The sequence below is a fragment of the Myotis nattereri genome (assembly GCF_964212035.1).
Source record: "Myotis nattereri genome assembly, chromosome: 19".
Lineage (NCBI taxonomy): Eukaryota > Metazoa > Chordata > Mammalia > Chiroptera > Vespertilionidae > Myotis > Myotis nattereri.
Genome location: NC_138095.1, coordinates 12,937,352 through 12,964,211, shown reverse-complemented (window position 1 = coordinate 12,964,211; position 26,860 = coordinate 12,937,352). Strand labels below are relative to the sequence as shown.

Below are 26,860 nucleotides of genomic sequence, written 5' to 3'. Positions count from 1 at the left end.
CACCCGTTTATGCTTTGTCAATCAACAGGAGCTTGAAGAAATCCGCAAATGTGGAATGAAAAACTTCCGTAACATCCAGGTTGATGAAGCTAATTTATTGACTTGGCAAGGGCTTATTGTTCCTGTGAGTATTGAACACTTCACTTCTTATCAGATTCTTCTCCAGGTGATGTGTGTGCTGTTGGGCTTGTCTCTCTCACTCCTAAGGAGACTTAGTATAGGCAACCAACAGATGCACAGCGGCGGGTACTGAGGTAGGGACTATAGCCTTGGGTTCCTGAGTAGAATCCCAACTTTGCGCTGGTTTTGTAACATTCTGGGTGTCCCGAGCTTTCCAGGTCTGTTGTTACCAACCCGGGGAAGAAGTAGAGTGTGCGTGTCTGTGCTCCTATCTGCCCTGGCTTCTCTGGGCCTGACCTCATGTGGCTAGACAGCCACCTTCTCTGACCTCTTTTGGGAGATGGTGGGTGTTCCCATCTAGATCTTTTCTGTGCTTTCCTGCCTGGGCCCTAACCCTCATCTGTGTCTCTAACCCTCTGTACACTTGTGTTCCAGGCTTTATTCCTGGTACCCTCCAGTGTGTGCCTCCCATTTGTCTCAAATCCCTTTGCTTCGAGACCCACCTGTTCCCCTCACCAGTATCTCTTAGGACAACTAGAAGTGAGGGCCCGGGATTGGTGTGAGGAGAGTTTCAAGGACACAGTTGGCAACTCATTCCTCCAGTGTCTGCCCCCATTGATTCCAGCTCCCTGTTTGACTGACTTCTGCCTTCAGACAGGCTCCGACCTCCTCCTAAGAGCAGCTTTCCTGTGACCTTCCTACCTTCTTGGTTTAGTGTCTGCTCTTTCTCCATCCTTTCAGCTCCTTACCCGTCAAAGAGGCTTGTTCTGTACTAACTCCAGTCTGTGATCCCAGTTTCTTCCACCCTCCTGGAGCTGCTTCACACCAAGCACACAGGCTCCCCTCCGTCCTCACACCTCTGGCTCTGCAGCCCTGGAGCCGTGTACCCCACTTGCCTCCTGAGTGTGCTGTTTGCTTCTGTCCTGCTGCTTCCTCTTCACTCTTAGACATAAACCTAATTTAGTCTCTCGCCTTTCTCTCATTCTGTTTTGTTTCTGGGGATCCCTGTTTCTTCCAGCATCGTTGGTTATTCCTGTAAGTGAAGGAGCCCATCTCTGCCTCCATTCCTGCCTTCTCCCCAGAGCCTCACCCTCTGTCCAGGAAGCAGCCTAACTTGACATTGTCAACCTTCTAGTCTCCCTGTTCACAACTGAGACCTTTTAGTGTGCTCCCTTTCCTTCCTGTTCTTCTGCATCCACCCACCTTCTCTTTTCTTCTCCACTTTCACCATTTAAGCCTCAGGCCCTTTCCTTGTGCCTAGCTCTACCCTACATTGTTGTATAAAATCTTTCTTTCTGGGCAGATTGGCTACTTTGTTAAAGCGGAACATAAAGCATGCTTACTATAGATGCCTTCTTCTTGATGCTGGTGCAGATCATGACTTCTTTTAAAGTCCCTGGAACTTGAATGGCAAATATTGGATTTGTAATTTATTTTCATAATCATTTGGATAAGTAGGGAAATATATACTTTGTAGTCTTCTAGTACACATTCAGAAATTTTAAATCTGGGAGGTTGCACTCTGGTTGGAAAGATGGAGTCTTTTAAATTTCTCCAGGGTTGGAGGTGATGGTGCTCAGGGTACAGGTTATGGTGCTGATGGTACAGGGTACAGGTACAGTGGAGAAGCTCCTGACTGGGGAGGGTCAGCTGGTAACCCCAGCCCTGCCCTGCCATGGGGACCTGGCATGTGCTGAGTGGAAGGATAGCCAGGACCATCTGACCACCTACTAATTTAAGGAGTAAACATCTCGTCTGCATCATTTGAAAACTGATCAGAATGAATGGGATGCCGTTGAGCAGTCAGGCTTAGACCATCTACCCTGTGAGCTCCGTGGCCTGAGAGACTGAAGGCTAGCTCCAAGAGTAGGTGGTTGTCAGGCCGACTCTGACCCAGTGTACACCAAAGCCTTCCTCTGGTGTCATGTTAGCAGAGCCTGTGGAATGGGCTATAGTCTCATTAAGCCCAAGGTGGTGACTGACTGGTAGAATCCCAGTGTGCTTGAGCAAAGGCTCTGGTGAGTGTCCCGGCCAAGCCTCACTTTCCATTTAGGGAAGCTGTGCCCAGAGATAGTAGACCATGACCAGGGCTGCCCTCACCCTTGCTCATGCTGCCTCTTCCCATTCCTCCCTCACATCTTCCTGTAATCATTGCCCAGGGCCCCTGGATTGGTGTGAGGAGAGTTTCAAGGACACAATTTGCAACTCACTACTCCAGGGTCCCCGTTAGTACTTCATACCTGGGCCTCAGATCTTCCTATGGTGAGGTAGGAGCTGGGTCAGTATGGGGACTCTTCTACTAAACTCACCTGGAGTCTACCCAGCTGGGATGAAAGCAGGCCAGGCTGATAAAGGCATGGTACCCTAGAAATGTTCCAGGCATGTGCCCTTGACTGGAATCAAACCCGGGAACCTTCAGTCTGCAGATTGATGCTTTATCCACTGAGCCAAACAAGCTAGGGCCTTCCAGCATTTTTATGTGCATTCTTTAATGGGCCATTAGATAACTTCATAATTATTTCATACTTTTAAAATAACTGTATCATATCCCATAATATTTATATGATCATTTATTTAATCATTCTTTTCATATTGGCCATTTAGATTATTAATGTTTTTCCATTTTAAAACTAATGTGGGAAACTCAGTGTATCTTTTTTAGATTCTGATCTTAAGAATTATATAATATCCTATATTATATATTTCATTAGAGTCAGGTTTATATATAAGGAAGGGGCCATCTGTAGGGCTCTAAAGACAGTCCCTGATTTAAGATTACCACTGAGCCACCCCAGTCCGGATAAGTTTACAATTTTTTCAACTTTACAATGGTGCAAAAGTAACATGCATGCAGTAGAAATGTAGGCAAAGGTGGGATGTTCTGTAGGTTAAACACATTTTCAATTTACACTATTTTCAAATTATGATGGTTTATTACTAGTAAAAGGTAGCACATGCCCTGGCCGGTTTGGCTCAGTGGATAGCACGTTGGCCTGCGGACTGAAAGGTCCTGGGTTCGGTTCCAGTCAAGGGCACATGCTCGGGTTGCAGGTTTCGACCCCCAGTAGGGGGCATGCAAGAAGCAGCCGATCAATGATTCTCTCTCATCATTGGTGTTTCTCTCTCTCCCTTTTCATTCCTCTCTGAAATAAAAAATAAAAATATATTTTTTAAAAAAAGGTAACACATTATATATAGTGCAGTCAGTTTGGAAAGAAGAAGGTAACCCACTGTAAGCTGAGGAGCATTTGTATACATTAGCAACTTATTTTCCAGAAAGACTGTGCCAGTTTATGTTCCTATGGGCACTGTCTGCACAAGTTCCTATATGTGTCCTTGGCTGTCATGGAAGTTGCTAGGCATTTTTTTAAAAATATGTTTTTATTGCCCTAGCCAGTTTGGCTCAGTGGATAGAGTATCGGCCTGAAGGGATCCTGGGTTCGATCCCAGTCGAGGGCACATGCCCAGGTTTGGGGCTTTATCTCCAGTGAGGGGCGTGCAGGAGGTGGCCGATCAAGGATTCTCTCTCAGCATTGATGTTTTTCTCTCCCTTCCTCTCTGAAATCAGTAAAAATATATTAAAAAATATATGTGTGTGCGTGTGTGTGTGTGTGTGTGCATGTGTTATTTCAGAGAGAAGGTGGTGAGAGAGAGAGAGGGAAGGAGGGAGGGAGGGAGGGAGGGAGAGAGAGAGAGAGAGAGAGAGAGAGAGAGAGAGAGAGAGAGAGAGAGAGAGAGAGAGAGACATTGATGAGAGAGAAGCCTGCAGCCTAGGCATATGCCTTGACCAGGAATTGAACCGGTGACCACCTGGTTCATGGGTCGATGCTCAACCACTGAACTACACTGGCTGGGCAAAATTGCTGGGTATTTTTTAAGGGGATTCTGAGTGGCACTGACTTCACCTTCTAGGCTGTGGGGTCCAGTTGACGTAGGTGAGAATCCAGCCCTGCCCCTGGCTGGGTTGATCTTGGACAAGTTAAGCAGTTTGTCTTACTATCCTTACCTCTAGTTGTTTAAAAGTTCAATAAAGCCCTGACCGGTTTGGCTCAGTGGATAGAGCGTCGGCTTGCAGAAAGGTCCCAGGTTCGATTCTGGTCAAGGGCATGTACCTTGGCTTCTGCCACATCCCCAGTAGGAGGTGTGCAGGAAGCAACTGATCGATGTTTCTCTCTCATCAATGTTTCTCTCTCATTGATGTTTCTCTCTATCCCTCTCTGTAAAAAATCAATAAAATATATTTTAAGCCCTGACCGGTTTGGCTCAGTGGACAGAGCGTCGGCCTGCGGACTGAAGGGCCCCAGGTTTGATTCCGGTCAAGGGCATGTACCTTGTTTGCAGGAGGCAGCTGATTGATATTTCTCTCTCATTGATGTTTCTAACTCTCTATCCCTCTCCTTTCCTCTCTGTAAAAAAATCAATAAAAAACATATTTAAAATATATTTTTAAAAAATAATAAAGCAAAAAAATAAAAGTTCGCCCTAACTGGCTTGGCTCAGTGGATAGAGTGTCAGCCTGCGTACTGAAGGGTCCCAGGTTCGATTCTGGTCAAGGGCATGTACCTTGGTTGCGGGCACATTCCAGTGGGGAGTGTGCAGGAGGCAGCTTAGTCAATGTTTCTAACTCTCTATTTCTTTCCCTTTCTCTCTACAAAAAAAAAAAATAATAATAGTAAAAGTTCAATAAGTGCATGTGTGAAGTGCCTAGTCTCACTCTTATTAAAACCTGTCCCGTTCTCTGGAAAACTGTCAATATGTAACAGAGAGCCTATGAAACAGACATACAGAAAGAAATTGTTGCCATTTTGATGCAAAAGTTCTCCATTTGATTTGTGTCTTAGTCTCATTCAGGCTGCTATATTACAAAACACTAGACGGGTTACCAAACAACAGACATGTATTTCTCACATTTCTGGAGCCCGGAAGTCTGAGTCAGGGCACAGTCATATGATGGCCCTCTTTTGGTCACAGACTTCTTCTGTCCTAGCTCTCTGTGGCACTAATCCCATTCATGAGGCTCTGTCTTAATGACCTAATCACTACCCAAAAGGCCCCCACCTCCTAATGCCATCACCTCAGGCATTAGGTTTCAACATATAATTTTGCGGGAGGTGGCACACAGACATTCAGACCATAGTAATTTCCATTTTTAAAATTTTGCTATTACAATTGAAGTTTCTTTTCACTATTGACTTTATATTTCTGCAGCCTGTTATCTATTAGGTTTTTAGAATGTTTTTGTTGAGTTGTAGGAATTCTGGATTAATCCCTTGTGTCGGGGACAAATATTTTTCAGCTTACTGTATACTTTTTTGAATTTTTGTTTATTCAAAAATTTCTAATTTAAAGATTTATCTTAAAATTTTTGTTTAGTTGTTTGTTAATCTTCACAAGATATTTTTTCATTGCTTTTTAGACAGGGTGGAAGGGAAGGGGGGGACAGAGAGAGAAAAACATCGATGTGAGAAAGACGCATCAATTGGTTGCCTCCCGAATGCACCCCAGTGGGTGCCGGGAATCGAACCTGCAACCCAGGTATGTGCCCCTGACGGGAATCTAACCCATGACCCTTCTGTCTATGGAAGGCCAATACTCTAACCACTGAACCAAGCTGGCCAGGGCTTTTTCTTTTTTTCTCTTAAAATTTTTGATGCCCTGGCCTTTTTATTTTTTTAAATATATTTTTTATTGATTTCCGAGAGAAAGGGAGAAGGAGAGAAAGATAGAAACATCAATGATGAGAGAGAATATTTGGTCAGCTGCCTCCTACGCACCCCCCACTGGGGATTGAGCCAGCATCCTGGGCATGTGCCTTGACCAGGAATTGAACCATAACCTCCTGGTTCATAGGTCAACACTCAACCACTGAGCCACACCTGCTGGGCCTGTATGTGGCTTCTTAACATAATATTTTCAAGGTTCATCCATGTCGTAGCACGTATTAATACTCGATTCCTTTTTATTACCAAGTAATATTCTATTGTAATGGATATAATCATAGTTTTCTTACTTGCCAGTTGATGGATATTTGGATTCTTCCCACTTTTTGGATATTATGAATAATGTTGCTATTAACTTTCATGTACACGTTTTTAAAAAATATTTTTATTGATTTGAGAGAGAGAGAAACATCAATGATGAAATAGAATCATTGATTGGCTGCCTCCTGCATGCCCCCTTCTGGGGATCGAGCCCACAACCCAGGCATGTGCCCTTGACCGGAATCGAACCTGGGACCCTTCAGTCCGCAGGCCGACACTCTTTTCACTGAGCCAAACTGGTGAGGGCAATGTACACGTTTCTATGTGGACATGTTTTCATTTCTTTTGGGTAATTTACTGGGTCATATGGTGGGGTTGCTGCGTCATATAGTGATCTTATGTTTATTCATTTGAGGAATTGCTAGACTATGTCCACAGTGGCTATACCATTTACATTCTTACTAGCAGTGTAAGAGGAGTCCACTTTCTGCACATACTTGCTGACAGTTGATGTCAGTCTTTTTTTTTTTTTTTTAATATATTTTATTGATTTTTTACAGAGAGGAAGGGAGAGAGAGAGAGCCAGAAACATCGATGAGAGAGAAACATTGATCAGCTGCCTCCTGCACATCTCCTACTGGGGATGTGCCCGCAACCCAGGTACATGCCCTTGACCGGAATCAAACCTGGGACCTTTCAGTCTGCAGGCTGACGCTCTATCCACTGAGCCAAACCGGTTTTGGCTTGTCAGTCTTTTTGATTGCAGCCATCCTAGTAGGTGCAGAGTGGTTTCTCATTGTGGTTTTGATTTCCCTGATGGCTAAGGTGATGAACATCTTTTCATGTGCTTATTGGCCATTTATGTCTCTTTTTTGGAGAAATGTGTATTCAAGTACTTTGCCCATTTTTAAATTGGGTTATTTTTAAAATTATTCAGTTGTAATTAGCTCCTTTTTTTTTTTTAATTGATTTCAGAAAGAGGAAGGTGGGGAGTGAGAGAGACAGAAACATAGATGTGAGAGAGAAACATTGATTGGTTGCCTCCTGCACCGGGGATGGAACCCACAAACTGGGTATGTGCCCTAACCAGGAATCGAATCCACTACCTTTTGATGTATGGAATGATGCTCCAACCAACTGAGCCACACCGGCCAGGGCGTATTTATATATTTATTTATTTAAGCTTTGATTTTTAAAAGCAGTAAGATCAATTTTTCTTTCCTAACAAGAAATTGTTTTATGTGAATGTCCTGGAACTGAATCCCTATCTCCTAGATTGGTGATGAGGCTCTCATACCTCCTACTTTATTAGCGGCTGTAAGCTTGTGACTGGTGACTGGGATACAGAGATGTAGAGATAATGTTTTCTATATAACACTGTTCTAGGTGGTAGGATCATTGTGTTTCAGGTATATTAAGCCATTATTCTGAGAGCCGACATTCTTGGACATGTTCAAAAGAATAACATAAACACTTGTGTTGATGACTTTATCATCATGCAGAGAATCTGATCGGTTAGCAATAAAGTTAGCAAATGTTTGGTTGGTGCTGAGGACACCTCAGGCCCCTACTCTCAGGCATCTCCTGGATTAATGGAGAAGACGGTTAATCAAAACACAGCCAGGATCCCACCAGCTTGGCCACCATCTCACAATATATGTAAATCAAACCATCATGCTGTATTCCTTAAACTTATATAGCAATGTATATTAATTATGTTAGTTATTATATGTTTGTGAATTTCACCTCAATTAAAAAACTTTCCCCCCACTGGTAACAAAACCTAAAAACTTGCTGAAGCTAGTCAGATATTTGGATATCTATGAGGCAGTTTCGGTCGTGTCCCCCACCCTTTTTCTGTTGGCTCTGGTAATTGGTGTGGTGGTCTTGACAAAAAGCACTTGGTACAGTCCCGGGCACAATATAAAAGCTCCTTCATTGTTAGAGGTTCTTTTTTGGTCAAGGAAGAAGGAAGATTTCCCTCAACGTTAGCCCTGCCTCCAGGAGTACATTTGAGGTTTGGTTTCCTTCCTTCACCTTTTGTAGCTACACTTGTAATTCAGTCTCTCACCTTCCTTTCTGTGTTCTTTCTCATTTGTGTAGCCCATTGCACCGGAAATTCTCACCCACCAGATTTCTTCCTTCTTCCTTCTGTATTGCCTCCTGGCCTTAAGGTGGAGCAATGTCCCTCCTCCCTTGAGCCCAACACTGGCCCATGTTTCCTGCTCTTCTCTGCTGATTCTTCTGTAGCTTCTTCTCTCTTTCTGTAGCTGTAATGGTTGAGACAAAACAAGACACAGGGCCACACATAAAAGTAATTTTGCTGCCAACCTTAGGGTACTGGGATTATGCCTTCATGTTGGTGGAAGCTACTGAGCTTAAACAAGCCAGGCACAGGCTTTGTGAACAAATGGCACAAGGCAGTATGACCTAAGAAGCGGAGGACATCTGCCTTGTAGACTGAAAGACAATGGATAGCATCATGAGCAAAGTTATGAAAGAATATAGACAGTATAGGTCGAGTTTTATAACTACACTAGAGGCCCAGCGCATGAACTTCGTGCACGGGTACAGTCCCTAGGCCTGTCCTGCAATCAGGGCCATCTTCCCGGGTAGCCGGCAGCCCGCCCCACTCCCCGCCACCACCCACCCCCGGTTCCCCATTCACCATCGGGTGATTGGAGCCTGCTGCCCGGGGGGAGGGACTGGGAGGTTGGCCTTTCCTACCCACTCACTGGTCTGTCCCTTGATGCTGGTCACCCTCTGTGTGTGGTGCAACTGGTGGGGTGGGGGCCTTAGTCTTGTGCCGCCTGCGTCTGCCACCACCCACCCCCAGTTCCCCATTCCCCATCGGGCAGTCAGGGGCTATGGGCTGTGGGCAGCTCCTTTGTTGAGCGTCTGCCCCCCTGGTGGTCAGTGCACGTCACAGTGACCGTTTGTTCTGCCCTTCGGTCGATTTGCATATTACCCTTTTATTATATAGGACTAGAGGCCTGGTGCATGAAAATTCATGCACTGGAGGGGGGATCCCTCGGCCCAGCCTGCCCCCTCTCACAGTCCGGGAGCCCTCAGGGGATATCCTATTGATGGCTTAGGCCTGCTCCTGTGCCTTGCAGCCATTGGGGCTCATAGCTACCGTGAGCCCCAGGCCTTGCAGCTGCTGTGGCATTGTCCGGATGGACATCTGGAAGATGTCTGCCCTAATTAGCATATTACCCTTTTATTAGTATAGATATGAGTAATATATATAGATATCTAGAATGAAAAGCCTTTGTGTGTACTGTATATGCATAGAGAACGTACCATGGCCATGTAGCAGGGGGCTAACAGTCATTATCCTGGGCAGTGGAAGGTTTAATACTACTTTTTTGGTGTAGATGGTATATTTTTATGAAAAATAACAATAAGGTTACTTCTATTCTTGAGGGGAAAGTGAATTAAGCTGTGCGAGGTAAAGTTCCTTGTTGAATTCAATTCATGGAGATTGTAATTTTAAATTTAGATATAATTCAGAGAGTAGTCATAAAAGATTGGTAAACCAGTTCTAGAAATACTTATTTCCACTAATATTTCTTTTCAAAGGGAATATGATGGAATTCATTCATGTTAGAATATTTGTTCACTGTGCTATGAAAAGTCCTACAATGCAAATTGTTGAAAACAGTAGAGAGAGCCCAGCCGATGTGCTCAGTGGTTAGCATCGACATATGAACCAGGAAGGAGGTCGCGGTTCGATCCCCAGTGGGCGGTGTGCAAGAGGCAGCCAATCAACGATTCTCTCTCTTCATTGATGTTTCTGTCTCTCTCCCTCTCCTTCCCTCGCTGAAATCAATAAAAATATATTTTAAAAAATAAAATATGGAGTCTAGGTGATAATGATATGTCACTGTGGGTTGACCAGTGGTAACAAATATACCATATTATTGCAAGATGTTGATTGTGGGGGAAGCTGTGTATGTGCAGGCCAGGGCAGTTTTGCTTGCTGCAAAGCTAAAATGACTCTTACATAAAGTCTGTTTAAAGAAAATAAGCCAGAATGTCAGTCTCAGACCTTTTCACAGCTTAGCAGACATCTTGCCCTAGAAATACTGATTGATTAATGGTTTCCCTAACGGTGGTAAAGCTTCAGTTGATATGCCACTTGAAATAAATTAATTTTCAAGTTAACGGAACATTCCTGTCCCAGCAGCAGATTCGTTTACCATGGTGTGTTCATTTTGATCTCTTTCTCCGCAGGACAACCCTCCATATGATAAGGGGGCCTTCAGAATCGAAATCAACTTTCCAGCAGAATACCCATTCAAACCACCGAAGATTACATTTAAAACAAAGATCTATCACCCCAACATCGATGAAAAGGGACAGGTCTGTCTGCCAGTAATTAGTGCTGAAAACTGGAAGCCAGCAACGAAAACCGACCAAGGTAAAGCATGCTCCTATGTCTTCTGATGGTGCTCTTCTGGGGCTGCTGCTGGGACGGGCTCCCCGGTGCCTTCTAATGCCATGTCACACACATTCCAGAGAAAGCTCACTTACAAACTCCCGTGCACACAAGTGTAACTGAGGTCCCACCAGTCCTGTGGGCATGTTGACCTACAGTTGGTGGCAGGTGTTTGAGGAGGCCCTTCCTGTGCTTGCATACCAGTGAGGGCACATGTAGACAGACCAGCCCAGTACTTGGTGCCAGTGCAGGGAGGGATGTAGGCACTGTTCCTGGGAGGTTCATGAAGGATTGTGGGGCTGCCTCGGGGGAAGGTGGAGTGGTGTTTAAAGTGGCTTCACACAGCAGTTAGCAAGCGTACTTAGACATGAAGGAAGACGGGAGGTTATAGAGGGCCTTCTAGACTAAAAGAAGGGTACAAGCCAAAGCCACCGGGTGGGCAGCAGCAGCAGAAAGCCAGTGGCTCAGAGTGGGTGGGGTGGGGGTGGCGGATATAGTTAGACCCGAGGGCTGTGTGCCCAGATGAAAGCACATAGTTGGCTTTAGCAGGCCTGGAACTCCCTGGAATTGGATGTGGCCGTTCGTGTCCATGTTCTGGGTGTCTCTGTGTAAGCATACATATCCCTGGGGGTGGGAGAGTACTTAATTCAGTATTACTGTTGGCCTCCCTCTTGTCCCCTGAAAGTTACTAGATTTTGTTGTGGCCATGTCTGGTTTTTATTTCCTAGCTCCAGAACTTTCTTTTGAAGTCCTAATTTTATATTTTCTTGTAAGTAACCAGCCAATCACTATAAGGTCTTTTTAGATTAAAGAGAGTAGATAAGGCTGGCATTTTCTAGACTGCAGGTAGTTTTTCAGTGAATGATATAGTCATTTTTCAGTAGAACCCCTAAAAAATGGAGTTGAAAGCCTTTCACATGGAAAGTTCAGCCTCAGGCTCAACACAGCTGAGTAGTAGAAAGGAGTGGGTACTAAATGCTGAGTCAGAATAGAAAGATCTCCAGTGGATTTGGCATTTGGTCATTTTGATGTTTATAAAAGCTTGACAGTTATTTTTTTAAAACAATATATTTGAGAGAGAGAGAGAGAGAAATATCGATTTGTTGTTCCACTTATTCATGCATTCATTGGTTGATTTTGTGCCCTGACCAGAGATTGAATCCACAACCGTAGTGTATCAGTACGATGCTCTAACCAACTGAGCTACCCAGCCAGGGCCGACAAAGTTATTCTTTTTTAAAATATATTTTTATTGATTTCAGAGAGGAATGGAGAGGGAGAGAGAGATGGAAACATCAGTGATGAGAGAGAATCATCGATTGGCTGCCTCCTTCACTCCCCCCACTAGGGATCAAGCCCACAATGTGGGCATGTGCTAGGGCCAACAAAGTTATTCTTAAGTGCAGATGCCTGAGAATATATATATATATATATATATATATATATATATATATATATATATATATATATGACAAATTCCTAGCTCTGTGTTGGAAGGCTATAGCTGCTAGCTGCACTTGTTTAGGAATGCCTTGTCAGCCACTCATGCAACTCCCAGAGCCCTTGCTAAGTTGTGTGTGTTAAACAACATGTCTGAGAAGGGGAAGTCCTTCCAGGCCAGGCTACCCAGGCAGACCCTGCACCTCAGATTGCTAGGTCACAGAGAATTACACATCTCTTCCTTATTGAGAACTGGGGTGGTGAGGGGGTCTACAAGTGGACTGTATAGGACAGGACATGTTGTGACACAACCAGGGGTAGGGAGGACTGCAGGAGATGAACATAAGTAAAGTGCTTTGCACCTCATATAGTTGCTGGCTGCCCAAGAGGGCTGTGTCAGTACTATCCCTATTTTGGGGTAATGAAAATATTCTGGAGTTGAATGGTAGTGTCCAGATAATTTTTTTAATATACTAAAAACAACTGAATTGTATACTTTTTTTTTAAAATATTTTATTGATTTTTTACAGAGAGGAAGGGAGAGAGATAGAGAGTTAGAAACATCGATGAGAGCGAAACATCGATCAGCTGCCTCCTGCACATCCCCCACTGGGGAAGTGCCCGCAACCCAGGTACATGCCCTTGACCGGAATCGAACCCAGGACCTTTCAGTCCGCAGGCCAACAGTCTATCCAGTGAGCCAAACCGGTTATGGCTACTTTTAATCCTTACCCAAGGATATAGTTACTGATTTTTGAGAGAGAAACATCAACCGGTTGTCTCCCATACACACCCCAACTGAGGATCAAACCCGCAACCTTGTTGGTGTATGGGTCAACGCTCCAACCAACTGAGCCACCTGTCTTGTATACTTTCAAAAGAAGTTTGTTTTTTAATATGTGAATTATATCTCAAATTTTTTTTAAAAAATATATTTTATTGATTTTTTACGGAGAGGAAGGGAGAGGGATAGAGAGCTAGAAACATCGATGAGAGAGAAACATTGACCAGCTGCCTCCAGCACACCCCTCACTGGGGATGTGCCTGCAACCAAAGTACATGCCCCTGACCAGAATCGAACCTGGGACCCTTGAGTCCGCAGGCCGACGCTCCATCCACTGAGCCAAACCGGTTAGGGCATATCTCAAATTTTTAAAAGAAAGTAAGGAAGCATTAAAAATTGAGCACAAATAGCATGAGAAACGTCAAGAAACAAGGCAAAATTACATCAAACAGGAAGCTGGTAGGAGTTGGCAATAATACCAGGAAATGTGAAAATAAAGTTTTGTTCAGCCACCTGCCTGATTCTGGTAGATATCTTAGTGGCAGAGCAGGAGCTTAGTTGAGTACTTTAATGAGATTTACCATATAAAATACAGCCAGTAACAAAGGCAGCATAATACTGAATCTGTATGTATCAAACAACATAATAAAATTATATGGAGCCCTGGCTGGTGTGCGCAGTGGTTAGAGCATCGACCTGTCCACTGGAGGGTCTGGATTCCTGGACTGGGGTACGAACCTGGGTTGCAGGTTTGATTTTGGTTCCGGTCAGGGGGCGGGGTGTGTGGGAAGCAGCCAGTCGATGTATCTCTCTCACATCACTCTCTTTCTCTTTCCCTTTCTCTCTCTCTCTCTCTCTCCCTCCCCCCCCTTCCCCGCCCTTCCCCCTTCATTCCACTCTCTCTAAAAATCAATGGAAAAAATACCTTGGATGAGAATTAACCAAAACAAAATTTGTATGGAGAAAATTAAAACAATTTAAAATGAAAGTTTCAACCCCCCCATAACACTATTATAACAAATCAAGTAGATAAAGTTATAAAAAGGACTCAAGAAATATAACAAAGAGGATATTAGTTAACATTTTTATAAAGCATTCTATGGAAGGTACCATTCACATTTTACTCTGTGAGAATGAAGCACCCTAGATCTCCATAAAAAGGAAGAAATTATAGTGTTAACATCCTCTAATACAAGAAAACTGCCAATAAGAACAAAAATGAGATTTCATAGGCTTTACCCTCTGATCATATATAGGATAGGGCAAAAGTAGGCTTACAGTTGTTCATATGGAAAATAATACAGTAATTAATACATAATAATACAAGAATAAACTTTTGTGTACTCATCTGTAAACTTACTTTTGCCCTACCCTCTACAGTGAGAGAATAGGAGGTAAATTTTGATTGTTTTTAAAGTCTTTCTTTTGGAAGAAAAAAGTGCTTCTGGGGAGCACCTGGCTCAAGAAGGAAATCAAGAAACCAGAGCCAGACATTTATAAAATAAAATGAGCCTGCTGTTCCATATATAAAAAAATAATGGGATGGGGCCATAGTTGTAGTTTGACAAGCAGTCATAGATATCAGTGTTCTCGCTATCAAAACAAGCTAAGCTAAACTGGGTTTATTATAGTTTAGCTGAGGAGCCAGAAATGCACCCAAAGGAAACAGAGAAAGAATGAAATACTCATCAGAACTACTAAATAAATTTGAAAATATTTAGACTCAGTCAAAAAGTAAAAGCAAGTTCTTGGGAAAATAGCAAACTGCAGAGTGAGTATCTTTTGAAAATCATGTCTTAATAATTACCAAATGATTTTATACTAATGCATTGGATATTAAGGTATAATCATAGTAAGAAACCAAGAGCCTGAGTATCCATAACAGAGTGGGCAGGGAAACTCATCAGTGCTCCCCCACATCCGCCCCAAAGCATTTACTCCTGTGGGGTTCCCGAAATGCTAATGAAGCAGCCATTCTGCTAGGAAACAATTTCTAATTATGAACAAAAGACTAGAAGCCACCTATTTATGCTATCGAACTTAAAAGGAATGAAGAGGCTTTGCGTAGAAGATTTATTCAAGCTTCTTAGAGTTTGTAAACTGGAAAACAGCTGGGCAAAACGTAGAAGTGCTGCAAAGGAGAAAGAAAAGCTGAGCCCATGCCTTCGCCTGCCCCTGCCCCAGGCATGCTACCATTATCTTCCTCGCTCCTAAGTTCCAAGGGCCCAGGACTCGCCTTCCAGCACATCTAGGATTTACTGCTTTTGGGGGGAGCATTGTAGAACCCACCCAAGCCCATCCATGTGACTTCTGCTTCTGAAATAGACAGTATAATGCTACTGGGGGTTAACCTCCCAGTGGTTTTAACCTCTAGTGCAGTGATGGTGAACCTATGACACGCGTGTCAGAGGTGACACGCGAACTCATTTTTTTGGTTGATTTTTCTTTTTTAAATGGCATTTAAATATATAAAATAAATGTCAAAAATATAAATCTTTGTTTTACTATGGTTGCAAATATCAAAAAATATCTATATGTGACACGGCACCAGAGTTGAGTTAGGGTTTTTTAAAATGCTGACACGCCGAGCTCAAAAGGTTCGCCATCACTGCCCTAGTGGTTAGACAGGGTGGTCCAGTGACCCTTTCTCAGCTGGTTTGAAAGCTCTTCAGGGTCTTCCAGGGTGGACTCATTATGCACTTACATGCTGCATGCCCGTCTTGCACCCTTCATTCTCATACTCACTCATTGAAACTACCCTGAACTGAGTGCAGTTCTGGAACACATCACGCAGTCTCTGCCCTGGAGAAGCTTCACGCATGCACACATGAGAGAGAGAGAGAGAGAGAGAGAGAGAGAGAGAGAGAGAGAGAGAGAGAGAGCGAGCCAGGCCTGATGTCTCCAGACTGTGGGGAAAGGATGAGAGTAACTAGGGGCTGGGACATTCAGAGGAAGAGGAGGAGGCGGCAGCGGCATCACTCTGAACAGTTACCCACTGTTGACTGTCGTCCATCACTTTATCCTCATTACAGAGGAAAGTTAAGTGCTTGTGGTTAGGATTTTGGATAAATCAGAGGCCGCTTTGTCTTAGAAGCACATAGATATAAATCAGTATTAGAGTCAGAGTTGCATATCTTTCCTGGGCCCTTTCTGAGACTGTTGTAACCAGCAATGCCTTCTCCTTTTCTTGGCAGTAATCCAGTCTCTCATAGCACTGGTGAATGACCCCCAGCCTGAGCACCCCCTTCGGGCTGACCTAGCTGAAGAATACTCTAAGGACCGTAAAAAATTCTGTAAGAATGCTGAAGAGTTTACAAAGAAATATGGGGAAAAGCGACCTGTGGACTAAAATCTGCCACGATTGATTCCAGCAAGTGTGAGCAGAGACCCCAAGCAGTGCATTCAGACATCCCGCAAAGCAGGACTCTGTGGAAAATTGACACAGGCCACCACCTGGCGTTTGCTTGTGGCAGTTACTAACTTTCTACAGTTTTCTTAATCAAAAGTGGTCTTAGGTAACCTGTAAAGAAAGGATTAAAAATTTAAGATGTTCTAGTTCTGCTTTCTTTGTTTTAAAAATCACTGCTTCAGTCTACTCTAAAAGAATGGTGTTTCTTTTCTTGTCCAAATTTATCCAAAATCTTCCATTTACATTTAGACCTTAAGGTTTAAAATAAAAGGTTGTGGTTCCCTTTCTTCCCATGCCCTTTCAACGCCACTCCCTTGCATTCAGTTTCTTTTTCATTCATTCACTTTGCCAGACCCAGGCCCCACCTCTGCAAGGAGAAGAGACAGCTCTGTCTGGTCTGGTGACTTCTCTTCTCCCATGTTGCAGTGCGTGTGGGAGTTCATTCAAGTTCTCCTGATTCCAATTTATAACATACTTTATAACATACTTTAAAAACAGTTTTTTTAAAGCAAGCAAACCACCCCCCCAAAAAATAACTATGAAAAGGAGGCCCACTTCTTATGTAAAAATCTTGCCAATGTTATCATCCTCACACTGATTAAATGGCAACCCTGATGTCTGTGTGTGCGACTGAACACTAGCTCGGTCTGGCCTGCCTGGGAAGACCCTGCAGTATCAGGTCTGTGGCCACCCAGGGAGGGCCTGCCAGCCAGAGGACTCTGCACTTGTGTGAGGAATTTCTCATCAGAGAGGCTCCTGAGGTCAAAGGTTTACGCTCCTCCCTGCAGCCATTTTAGAAGATGTGCTGGCCTTTACAGACAACGCTAAAGCCAGAATGTCCATTTGAAATTCCACGCTCACCAGTCAGCAAGCTCCATCCGAATGTGCCACGGAGCCCGACGTCCACCTCCTCAGTGCAGCAGCCCCGCCTCAGCCCTCCTTCAGCAGTTTGACCCTTTGCAGGGTTGGAATTGGCAGGACTCAGCTAGAGCCAGAACCAGTCCGGGGTCACCGATGCCCTGCTGGCCTCTCCCTTTGAAGCAGCCGGCCAGGCCAGCCCAGGAACAAGACGGCCTTCCCTCCCTCTGGACTCACAGCCTTTGCAGAGTCAAGCTCCACTTGAAGCCCACTGAGTAATATCCTCTACATGTGTTTTATATTGTTTTGACTGCCTTTTTTTTGTAGAAATAAAAATTGACCTTAGAATTTATCCTCAGATGAACTTGTAAGGATTTGAATGTTAATGTCTTTTTCAAAGCAAGTGGGACTGTCCCTGAAATAGTAGAGAAAACATGTCACTGACACCCAGAGGAAGCTGCTGGTCCAAATGCCATGTGTCACCAACTCCGCTTCGGCCACTGGCAGCTTCCCTTCCTGACTCTCCGGGGTATTAGATTCTGTGGAGAAATGACTTAAAGAAACTTTGCTCATTTTAGTTTTAAAACGAGATCCTTCCAGGGCTATAACCTCTAAGACAGCTTGGTCTTACTGCACAGAACTGGGATGATGTGCAGGTTAATGTCGTTTAGTTGTCCGGGCACGTGGTCCCTGCAGTGTGTCACTGATTCAGCTGCTTTAGTCCAAGATACTCAAGGGGCAGGCTCTGGAGACTCCTGCCTGCTCAGGGGAGCTGGGCCAGCATTTCCACATCTGTCTCTTCATTGGCAGAAAGGTGATGATGGACGTTATTTCACTTACATACAGATTTGTAATAAAATGCCAAATTCTGTCGGAAGCTATCCAAGTAAGCCACCATTGTTGCTTCTCTGAATCCAAAATTATTGCCATTCTTGGAAACCATCCCATTGCTTCGTGTTTCTACCAGCATAGTTCTGCCTGCCTGTTGTCCTTCACTTCTCTGTTCACCACAGGAGGTACCTTTTGTCAATGCCGGCAGCACCTCAGGGGACTCTTAGCCCTGGCATTGCACCCCATGGTTTGTCCAGTCAGGAGAGGCCTGGCCCTGGGAAAACGAGGCCATGAGGGGTCCTTCCCTCATACCTGGGTGGCTTGCTCCATCCAGCCTGCAGCAGTTCCGGGTGGTAGCTGAGCCTTCAGAGCAGGCTTTGAGCACGCTGGTGCCCTGGCAGCTCTGAAATCAAATAAGCTGGGTCCTCTGGGGGAGGGGAGAGCTGTCACCCACTGTCCCGAGCCCACTCAGGAATTCACACCCGCCTGAACTGAACCAAAGTGGGCCAGGTCCTCCCCCTCCTCCCTGCCCCTGCCCATCATGGCAGAGAATAGGCTTTCTAAAGATGCTGCGATCCCATTCTGCTGCCCTTAATAAAAATGCTCTCCAACACTGGTTTGGTTGTATGGGTTTCTTCCTTACTGGCGGTGGGCCTGCACTCAGTGGTGTGGGAGGGTGGCTGGTGCCCAGGTCGTAGGGCCTCTGGTCTCCTGAAGCTTTTGCCTGCTCCTATCTTCCCATGACCCAGTCTCCAAAAGAGGCACAGAAAAAGCTGAAGAGTCCAGATTATTGGGTCTCCCTTGGCTGTCTGGGGAGCAGACAGCACCTCTGTGTTTCACTTCAGTCAGATCAGCCCCTAAAGAGTGATACCCACATTCAGCAGAAGAGCAAACTGGCTATCTTTTTATTATTTTTTTTTTATTGATTTCAGAGAGGAAGGGAGCTGGAGAGAGAGAGAAACATCAATGATCGTCTGCCTCCTGCATGCCCCACAGTGGGGATCAAGCCTGCAACCCAAGCATGTGCCCTTAACTGGAATCGAACCTGGGACCCGTCCGCAGGCCAACACTATCCACTGAGCCAAACCAGCCAGGGCCAAACTGGCTATCTTTTGTTGTTGTTAATCCTCACCCGAGGATCTTTTCCCCTCACTGACTTTTAGAGTAGAAGGGAGGGGGAGAGACAGAGAAACGTTGATTGCCTCCTCCCTGACCAGGGCCAGGATCAAGCCTGCAACTGAGGTCCGTGTCCTTGACCAGCATCAAACCCAGGACCCCTCACTCCGAGGGCCCGTGCTCTAGATGCTGAGCCAAGCCCGCTAGAGCGAGCAAACTGGCTCTCTTGATTGAGGTCATGGAATTAGTGAGGATGTACCTGAGGGAGTCCTTAGATCATTTCCTTGAGGGGTTACCCCCAGAAACCACCTCCTGAGTCTCCAGGACAGTGGGCAGCTGAGGCATTGACTCAGCCCAGGGCCCTGACCATTTATTTACATTAATCATCGCCTGGGGATATTTTTTCCATTGATTTTGTTAAAAATTTGTTTTTATTGCTTTCAGAGAGAGAGAGAGAGAAATATCAATGATTAGAAAATTGTTGATCGGCTGCCTCCTACACGCCCCACACTGGAGATCAAGCCAACAACCCGGGCATGTGCCCTGACTCAGAATCAAACTGAGTCAAACTGTGACCTCATGGTTCATAGGTCGATGCTCAACCACGGAGCCATGCCAGCCAGGCTCCATTGATTTTTAGAGAGTGGGAGGAGGAGAGACGGAGAAGTATCGATGTGAGAGAGACCATCAATTGGTTGCCTCCCACATGCACCCTGACCAGGGGCCAGGAATCCAGTAAGTGGCTTGACCAGAATGGAACTCACAAGCCTTCAGTCTGAGGGCCAGTGCTCTAACCACTGAACAAGCCGGCTAGGGCTTATTTTTTTATTTTGATGTTTTTATTTTTATTTTTTTTAACATTTTATTGATTTTTTACAGAGAGGAAAGGAAAGGGATAGAGAGTCAGAAACATTGATGAGAGAGAAACATCAATCAGCTGCCTCCTGCACGTCCCCTCCTGGGGATGTGCCTGCAGCCAAGGTACATGCCCTTGACTGGAATCGAACCTGGAACCCTTCAGTCCGCAGGCCGACGCTCTATCCACTGAGCCAAACCAGTCAGGGCTATTTTGATGTTTTTAGAGAAGAAGGGAGAGAGAAGGAGAAACCTTGATTTGTTATTTCACTTATTTGTGGACATATTGGTTGTTTCTTGTATGTGCCCTGGCTGGGGATCAAACCCACAACCTTGGCACATTGGGGCGATGCTCTACCGAGCCAGGACATCTGACACTGTTTTCTATCAGCCTAGCTCCTTGCCTGTAATGACACCAGCTGAGAGCAGGCCTGCATGTTTCTGGGAGCGAACATTTTACCTGGCATTTATTTTACCAGGAAGCAGGAAGCAGTCCTGTCCTTTGATCATTGGCTGGGGTTCTCTGCCATGTCCCAGCACTTTATTCCCTTCCAACCTCGGGACAACCCCATGGGCACCATTATTCCAGTTTTTACAGAGGAAGAGACGAGGCGTCTGTGACAGCCAAGGGCACGTGGCCTGTGTTCTTGCCCAGTCCAGCTAGCTCCACTGCTGGTCTCTGAGCCCAGACGCAGCCAGTTCCCCTTCCCCAAAGCCAGAGGCCTGCAAGACCCTCTCTACTTCCTGAACTCTGGAGTTAACATTTGCTTGCCTTCCTTCATTGTTGTTGGGTTGTTGTTTTAATTGATTTTAGAGAGGAGGGGAGAGGGTAAGAGAGAAAAACATTGGTGTGAGAGAGAAACGTGGATCAGTTGCCTCCTGAATGCATCCAGACCTGGGATCGAACCTGAAACCTGGGTATGTGCCCTGACCAGGAATCAAACCCAAGACCTTTCGGTGCACAGAATGACACTCCAACCAACTGAGTCACACTAGCCAGGCCCTTCCTTTGGTCTAATTCAGTGATGGCGAACCTACGACATGCGTGTCAGAGGTGACACGCGAACTCATTTTTTTGGTTGATTTTTCTTCGTTAAATGGCATTTAAATATATAAAATAAATGTCAAAAATACAAATCTTTGTTTTACTATGATTGCAAATATCAAAAAATTTCTATATGTGACACGGCACCAGAGTTAAGCTAGGGTTTTTCAAAATGCTGACACGCCGAGCTCAAAAGGTTTGCCATCATGGTCTAATTGTTCAGTTCAAAATATGGGCCTTACTCACTCCTGTGCCCACAGCAGCCTGACTTCTGCCACCCTCTAGCTCCAAGGTTCCTCTGGCAAGGGCCTCGGGATTTCCTCAAGGCCAAGTCCATAGACTGGTGGCCTCACCCTGCTCTTGTTACTTGGCAGCACCTCAGTGCCCCGCCCTACAGGGCAGCCACCTGACGCAGTGGAAGGCAAAGCCTGAGTTGGTCTGAGTTCTTCCGGCCCCAGCACCGAATTGGCTTCCCTCATGCAACGTGGAGGAATGTCACCAACCTGAGGACTGGAGCTGAAGTTGGGACTTCAGCATAGTGCCTGGGCCGGGCAGTACTTGTTAATGGCTAATCTGGGTGCTTAGAAGTGTTTTTTGGAAAACTTTTTTTTTAAGTAATCTCTAGTCTTTTTAATTGATTTCAGAGAGGAAGGGACACAGAGAGAGAAACATCAATGAGAGAATCATTAATCAGCTGCCTGCTGAATGCCCCCACTGGGGATTGAGCCCACACCGGGGCATGTGCCCTGACCTGGAATAGAATTGTGACTCCTGGTTCATAGTTTGATGCTCAACCACTGAGCTACACTGGCAGGTAACTTCTTTCTCAATAAAAATTGAGATTATACTATACCTCCTAAAAGGTATCCAGGTGAGACATTCTTCTCCTCTCACACCTCCCAAAAGAAAACAAAAGCTAAGCATGAACAAAATGAGAGTGAAACTTGTTTTATATGTCTTTTCTGGAATAGTGACCGGGTCTGGGCCCTGGGAGTTGCTTTTGCCTGCCCCTGTGTCTGTAACAGTTTTCTGGGCACAGTTTATAAACCATTCAAATTTTACAAGACACATTATTTTATTAATATAGTGATCTCTCCTCCCTACACCTAAACAAAGACCATGCTTACGTAGAAATGTGAAGAGCAGAAAATGTTCGGCAGGCCCCATGCTGAGGTATCACAGGCTGACCCACCTGCAGCCAAAGGGCTTGCCAAAGGTCTGGCTATCACACTGAGGCATGAGGATCTGGGCAAAGAGGTGGCATCATTCTGCCCAGGGAAGTCACAGAACCTCCTCTGGGTTTGGTTGTGGGCTGTGCCAAAGCTCAACCCTTGCCTCGTCCCTGAGCACTAAGGCGTTAGTCCTTGGCTGCCAGGGTCATGGTTGGGAGGACTCCAGGAAGGTTGCTAGAGTGGCTTCACCAGGTCTCTTGGACTCTAGGTCATGGAGGGCACAGAGCTGCACGCCATCCTGGGCCAGCCGGGCCTGCAGCGTCGGCTCTGTGAGGACACGCAGCTCATGCAGCCGTTCCCAAGAGCAGGAAAAGGCATCGGGGCCCTCACCGCAGCCTCCAGCGGGAGGCACACTGGGGTAGCCTGGATGGGCCATCAGCTCCGCTGTCAGGGCGTGACCTGTGGGTGTACCTTCCAGGGCCCGAGCCAGTGCTCCTGACACACGATGAGCAGACATGTGCCGGCCACAGGTGCTCAGACCCACGAAGGCATCGGTCCACCTGTGGATACCCAGGCATCAGAGCACAGACGAGCAGGACAGTGATGGGCAGGGCTAGGCCAAGGGCAGATGAGAAAGGTACTCAGCTAGCCAGCTGGACCCACTGGGACCTGAGCCGGTAGGGAACAGGGCACAGCAGTTTGGGGGTCCTCACCTTAGGCCACTGCGGGAGAAGGGGCCCACAGCAGCCCGGGCATCGCGCTCCACTGCACACGCGAAGGCGCGAGCAGGGGCCTCCAGCCAAGTACAGTCGCCCAATCCTCGCTCCAGCGGCAGACGTGTGAAGCGCACCCCATGGGCCTGCAGCGCCTCTGCGAACACCTGGCACACGCCTGCGGGCGGGCGGGGCGCTGTCAGGGAGGAGCACCTCTCCCCACCTGCGAGCACCCCTCACCGCACCTGGCCACACCGCCCCCTGCCTGGCACCACCAACCTGGGAGCACGTGCACATGCTGGTGCCCGTCCACGTGGGTGGGTTTCCTGCCCAGTAATTCCTGGAAGCGACTCAGCTGGGCCTCCAGCTCTTCCCGCACCTGGAAGGAGAGGACTATGGCACCTTAAACGCCCGGAAGCAGCTACCGATGAGGACCAGCTACCCACCCCCCAACCCCCACCCCCGTGCCTCCTCCGTGTGACTGCTCCAGAGTTGGAACCAGGGAAGCATCCAGAGCCCGCTCCCGTCCCCGCCCCTGATGGCGTCATGGTACCCTCTGGGAGGAGCCTTGGGGGATGTCCTCCTCCTGCAGCCGCACTTCCGCACCTGGGACAAAGCTACATCTTTGGCTGCCACCGCCTCCCGGAATCCCATCTTGCCCAGGAAGAAGCCTTCGGGGCTGAGCAGCGACGAGGCGCCGTGGCGGGCCGGGCCCACGGGGCGGCCCTCGGACAGGTTGGCGTGGAGTCCCGTGGGGATTCGGTGCCTGAGGGTGGAAGGCGAGCCGGAGCACAGGCGGCCACCGATCGGCGCCGCCCAAACCCCATTCTGACTCGGGGGGTCACTCCTCACCTGCGGGCCAGTTCCGCCGCGCTCTCCGCCGTCGCGCCGTTGACCAGCAGGGACACGCTGGTCACAGCTCCGGCCAGGAAGGCCTCCACGATGCCCTCATCCCGCCGCGGGCAGTACCCAAAGTCGTCCGCAGTCACCACCAGCCGCACGCGCGGCCAAGCCATCCCCCAGCCGGAGCGCGCGCGGCTGGGGACCTGATGGGAGTGAACCGGCCAGTCCAGGCTCCGCCCTGAAACGCAGCCCCAGGCCCCTCCCCGACGCCCACACCCGGACGCGTCCCCACTTCGCCTTTGTTCTTGCCACCTAGTGGCCCCGCCGTGGCCCTGCAACGACCTCCCGCCTCCCGGTGGGCTCCAAACCAAGCCGACCAAGGCCAGGGCTAGATTTAATGCAACGCGACACTTTCAGCGACTGCAAAAATAACATTTAATATGAAACATGCAGAAGAAAAAGCCTGAAGAAAGAAATCTCTTACCCTTCCCCGAGATTACCACTGTCAATTTTCTGGGGACAGTGTCCTTCCAGTATTTTCCCTAAGCAAATAGACACACCTAATTCCTCTTCTCTCCTTCCCCAAGTTTTGAGAAATAATGATCATACCAATGTTATCTCATTTTTGTAATGTTTCATTTTTTTTAAAAAAATGTTTTTTATTGATTTCAGAGAGAGGAAAGAGAGATGGAAACATCAATGATGAGAATCATCGACCAGCCAGCCTCCTGCTTGTCTCCTGCTTGGGGCTCGAGCCCGCAACCCAGGCATGCGCCCTGACCGGAAATGGAACAGGACCTCCAGGTTCATAGGTCGAGGCTCAACCACTGAGCCACACCCGTCAGGTTGTATGTTTCATTTTTCATAGTGACTATGAACTTTTCCATGTTTTTATTAGTTCTTTATGTGTCTTCTTTTTCAAACTGCCTGTCTTTTACTGATTTTTTAAAAATATATATTTTATTGATTTTTTACAGAGAGGAAGGGAGAGAGAGAGAGAGTTAGAAACATCGATGAGAGAGAAACATCAATCAGCTGCCTCCTGCACACCCCCCACTGGGATGTGCCCACAACCCAGGTACATGCCCTTGACCGGAATCGAACCTGAGACCCTTCAGTCCGCAGGCCGACGCTCTATCCACTGAGCCAAACCGGTTTCGGCTGATTTTTTTTTTAAGGAGTGGCTTGTGTGTGTGTGTGTGTGTGTGTGTGTGTGTGTGAGATTTGTAAAAGTTCTAAACAATAAAATGAAAGAAAACATGTAATACCAATGGCTTCATTTGAGAAAGCATTAGCCCCTACTTCCATCTCTCGAGCTCTGTGCCAGACTAATTTTTACATTCACAGCCTCGTTTTTTTCTTTTTTTAAAAAATATATTTTATTGATTTTTCGCAGAGGGGAAGGGAGAGGGATAGAGAGTCAGAAATATCAATGAGAGAGAAACATCAATCAGCCGCCTCCTGCACCACCACCCCCCCCAACCCCCCCACCCTCCCACCCCCGGGATGTGCTCACAACCAAGGTACATGCTCTTGACCGGAATCGAACCCGGGACCCTTCAGTCTGCAGGCCGACGCTCTATCCACCGAGCCAAACTGGCTACGGCTCCTTTTTTTCTTTGTGGTTCAGAGACGTTTTCCTTACCCATGACTGTACAAATAATCACATAGTTGATAACCAGGGTTTTCATTATGATGTCTTGATTTTCCCAATGGAAGTGCAGTATTTGTGTACCGCCTGTGACATTGATAATGTCATTTCCATTTACCAATCTGTTTTATAGATGAAGAAACTGAGGTTCAGAGAAGGTTAGTTTCTTCCCAAAGTGATCCTGCCAGGAGTAGTGGAGCTGGGACTACCTCCGGAGCTCTGAGCCTGCATCTGCACCTGCTCTGGTCCTTTAGGCCCTGGCTGCCCCTATTTCAGGGGCCGAGAGGAAAGAGCTGAGCTAGAGAATAACAAATGATACCAATTTCTGTGAGGGCACAGTACGAAGTGGAGGCCTCAAAGAGCTCACTGAGCTCTTGGCATAAGGACTGACTGTTGTGTTCAAACATGATTATTAAATCATCAGACCTCACCCTAGCCAGTGTTGCTCAGTTGGTTGAGCATTTTCCCAAGCACGGAGAGGTCCCAGTTTGATTCCAGTCTCGGCACATGCCCGATTTGTGGGTTCAATCCTCAGTAGGGGGCATTCAGAAGGCAGCCAATTGATGTTTCTCTCTCCACCTCCCTGTAAAGTCAATAAAAACATACTTTATTTTTTATTTTTTAAAAATATATTTTATTGATTTTTTTACAGAGAGGAAGGGAGAGGGATAGAGAGTTAGAAACATCGATGAGAGAGAAACATCGACCAGCTGCCTCCTGCACACCTCCTACTGCGGATGTGCCCGCAACCAAGGTACATGCCCTTGACCGGAATCGAACCTGGGACCCCTCAGTCCACAGGCCGACACTCTATCCCAGCCGTGGGCAAACTACGGCCCGCGGGCCGGATCCGGTCCGCTTGAAATGAATAAAACTAAAAAACAAAAAGACCGTACCCTTTTATGTAATGATGTTTACTTTGAATTTATATGAGTTCACACAAACACTCCATCCATGCTTTTGTTCCGGCCCTCCGGTCCAGTTTAAGAACCCATTCTGGCCCTCAAGTCAAAAAGTTTGCCCACCCCTGCTATCCACTGAGCCAAACCGGTTTGGCCATATTTTTTTTTTTTTTTTAAATCATCAGACCTCAATCAACCAGCATTCTCCACTAGGAAACTGATCCTGGAAAGGCCAAAGGTCTTTGAGTGTCTAAAGACTGGAAGAAGAAAATTAAAATTCACTGAGCATCTATTCTAATACTATGAGTGGTACTAGAAATATTAGAGATTAGGGGTGAGCACCTCAATCCCTAACTCCAAGGAGTGCCGCCTGGGAAAGTGTGGCAGAATCTGGAATGGGATTTGCCATCATTCTGTTGGAGAAGGAAGGGTGAGCCTTTTGGGAAGGCTTCTCTGAGAGGTGACACCTGGGAAGGGGGCTGCATGAGGAGGAGTTTATCAGGCAGAGGGGGAGAGGAGGTAAAGATATATGGGGATCTTATGGGGTGTCGGGTGTGTTGTATGAAAATGTAATCTCCAGCCCTAACTAGTTTGGCTCAGTAGATAGTGTCGGCCTGCAGACTGAAAGGTCCCAGGTTCGATTCCAGACAAGGGCATGTACCTTGGTGTGCAGGAGGCAGCTGATTGATGTTTCTAACT

The 26,860-nt window shown here is 46.5% G+C and overlaps 2 protein-coding genes across 7 annotated transcripts in view; one reads left to right on the top strand and one right to left on the bottom strand.

Annotated features, from left to right (window-relative positions):
* The window catches only part of UBE2L3 (ubiquitin conjugating enzyme E2 L3), a 42,979-nt gene extending 25,588 nt beyond the window's left edge, over nt 1-17,391 (top strand). For both annotated transcript variants that reach the window (XM_081113659.1, XM_081113660.1), the window contains 3 exons: nt 29-124; nt 10,338-10,524; nt 15,961-17,391. In XM_081113659.1, the coding sequence (XP_080969785.1) occupies nt 29-124; nt 10,338-10,524; nt 15,961-16,115 (438 nt within the window). In that variant the 3' untranslated portion in view covers nt 16,116-17,391. The remainder of the gene's footprint in view (nt 1-28; nt 125-10,337; nt 10,525-15,960) is intronic.
* Nucleotides 17,392-21,512: 4,121 nt separating this feature from the next.
* Nucleotides 21,513-23,841, bottom strand: YDJC (YdjC chitooligosaccharide deacetylase homolog; the record flags this gene model as incomplete). 5 transcript variants are annotated; one of them, XM_081114047.1, is made up of 5 exons in its annotated part: nt 21,513-22,612; nt 22,766-22,943; nt 23,045-23,144; nt 23,372-23,531; nt 23,618-23,841. In XM_081114047.1, 5 exons carry the CDS (start codon nt 23,779-23,781, stop codon nt 22,258-22,260), a joined length of 957 nt encoding a protein of 318 aa, XP_080970173.1. In that variant the 3' UTR covers nt 21,513-22,257. The 5 variants fall into 5 exon arrangements, with proteins under 5 accessions (XP_080970173.1, XP_080970175.1, XP_080970172.1 ...); XM_081114049.1 differs by having other exon boundaries at nt 21,814-22,665; nt 23,618-23,816; XM_081114046.1 differs by having other exon boundaries at nt 21,814-22,612; nt 22,766-22,961; nt 23,618-23,781.
* Between the last annotated feature and the right edge of the window lie 3,019 nt (nt 23,842-26,860).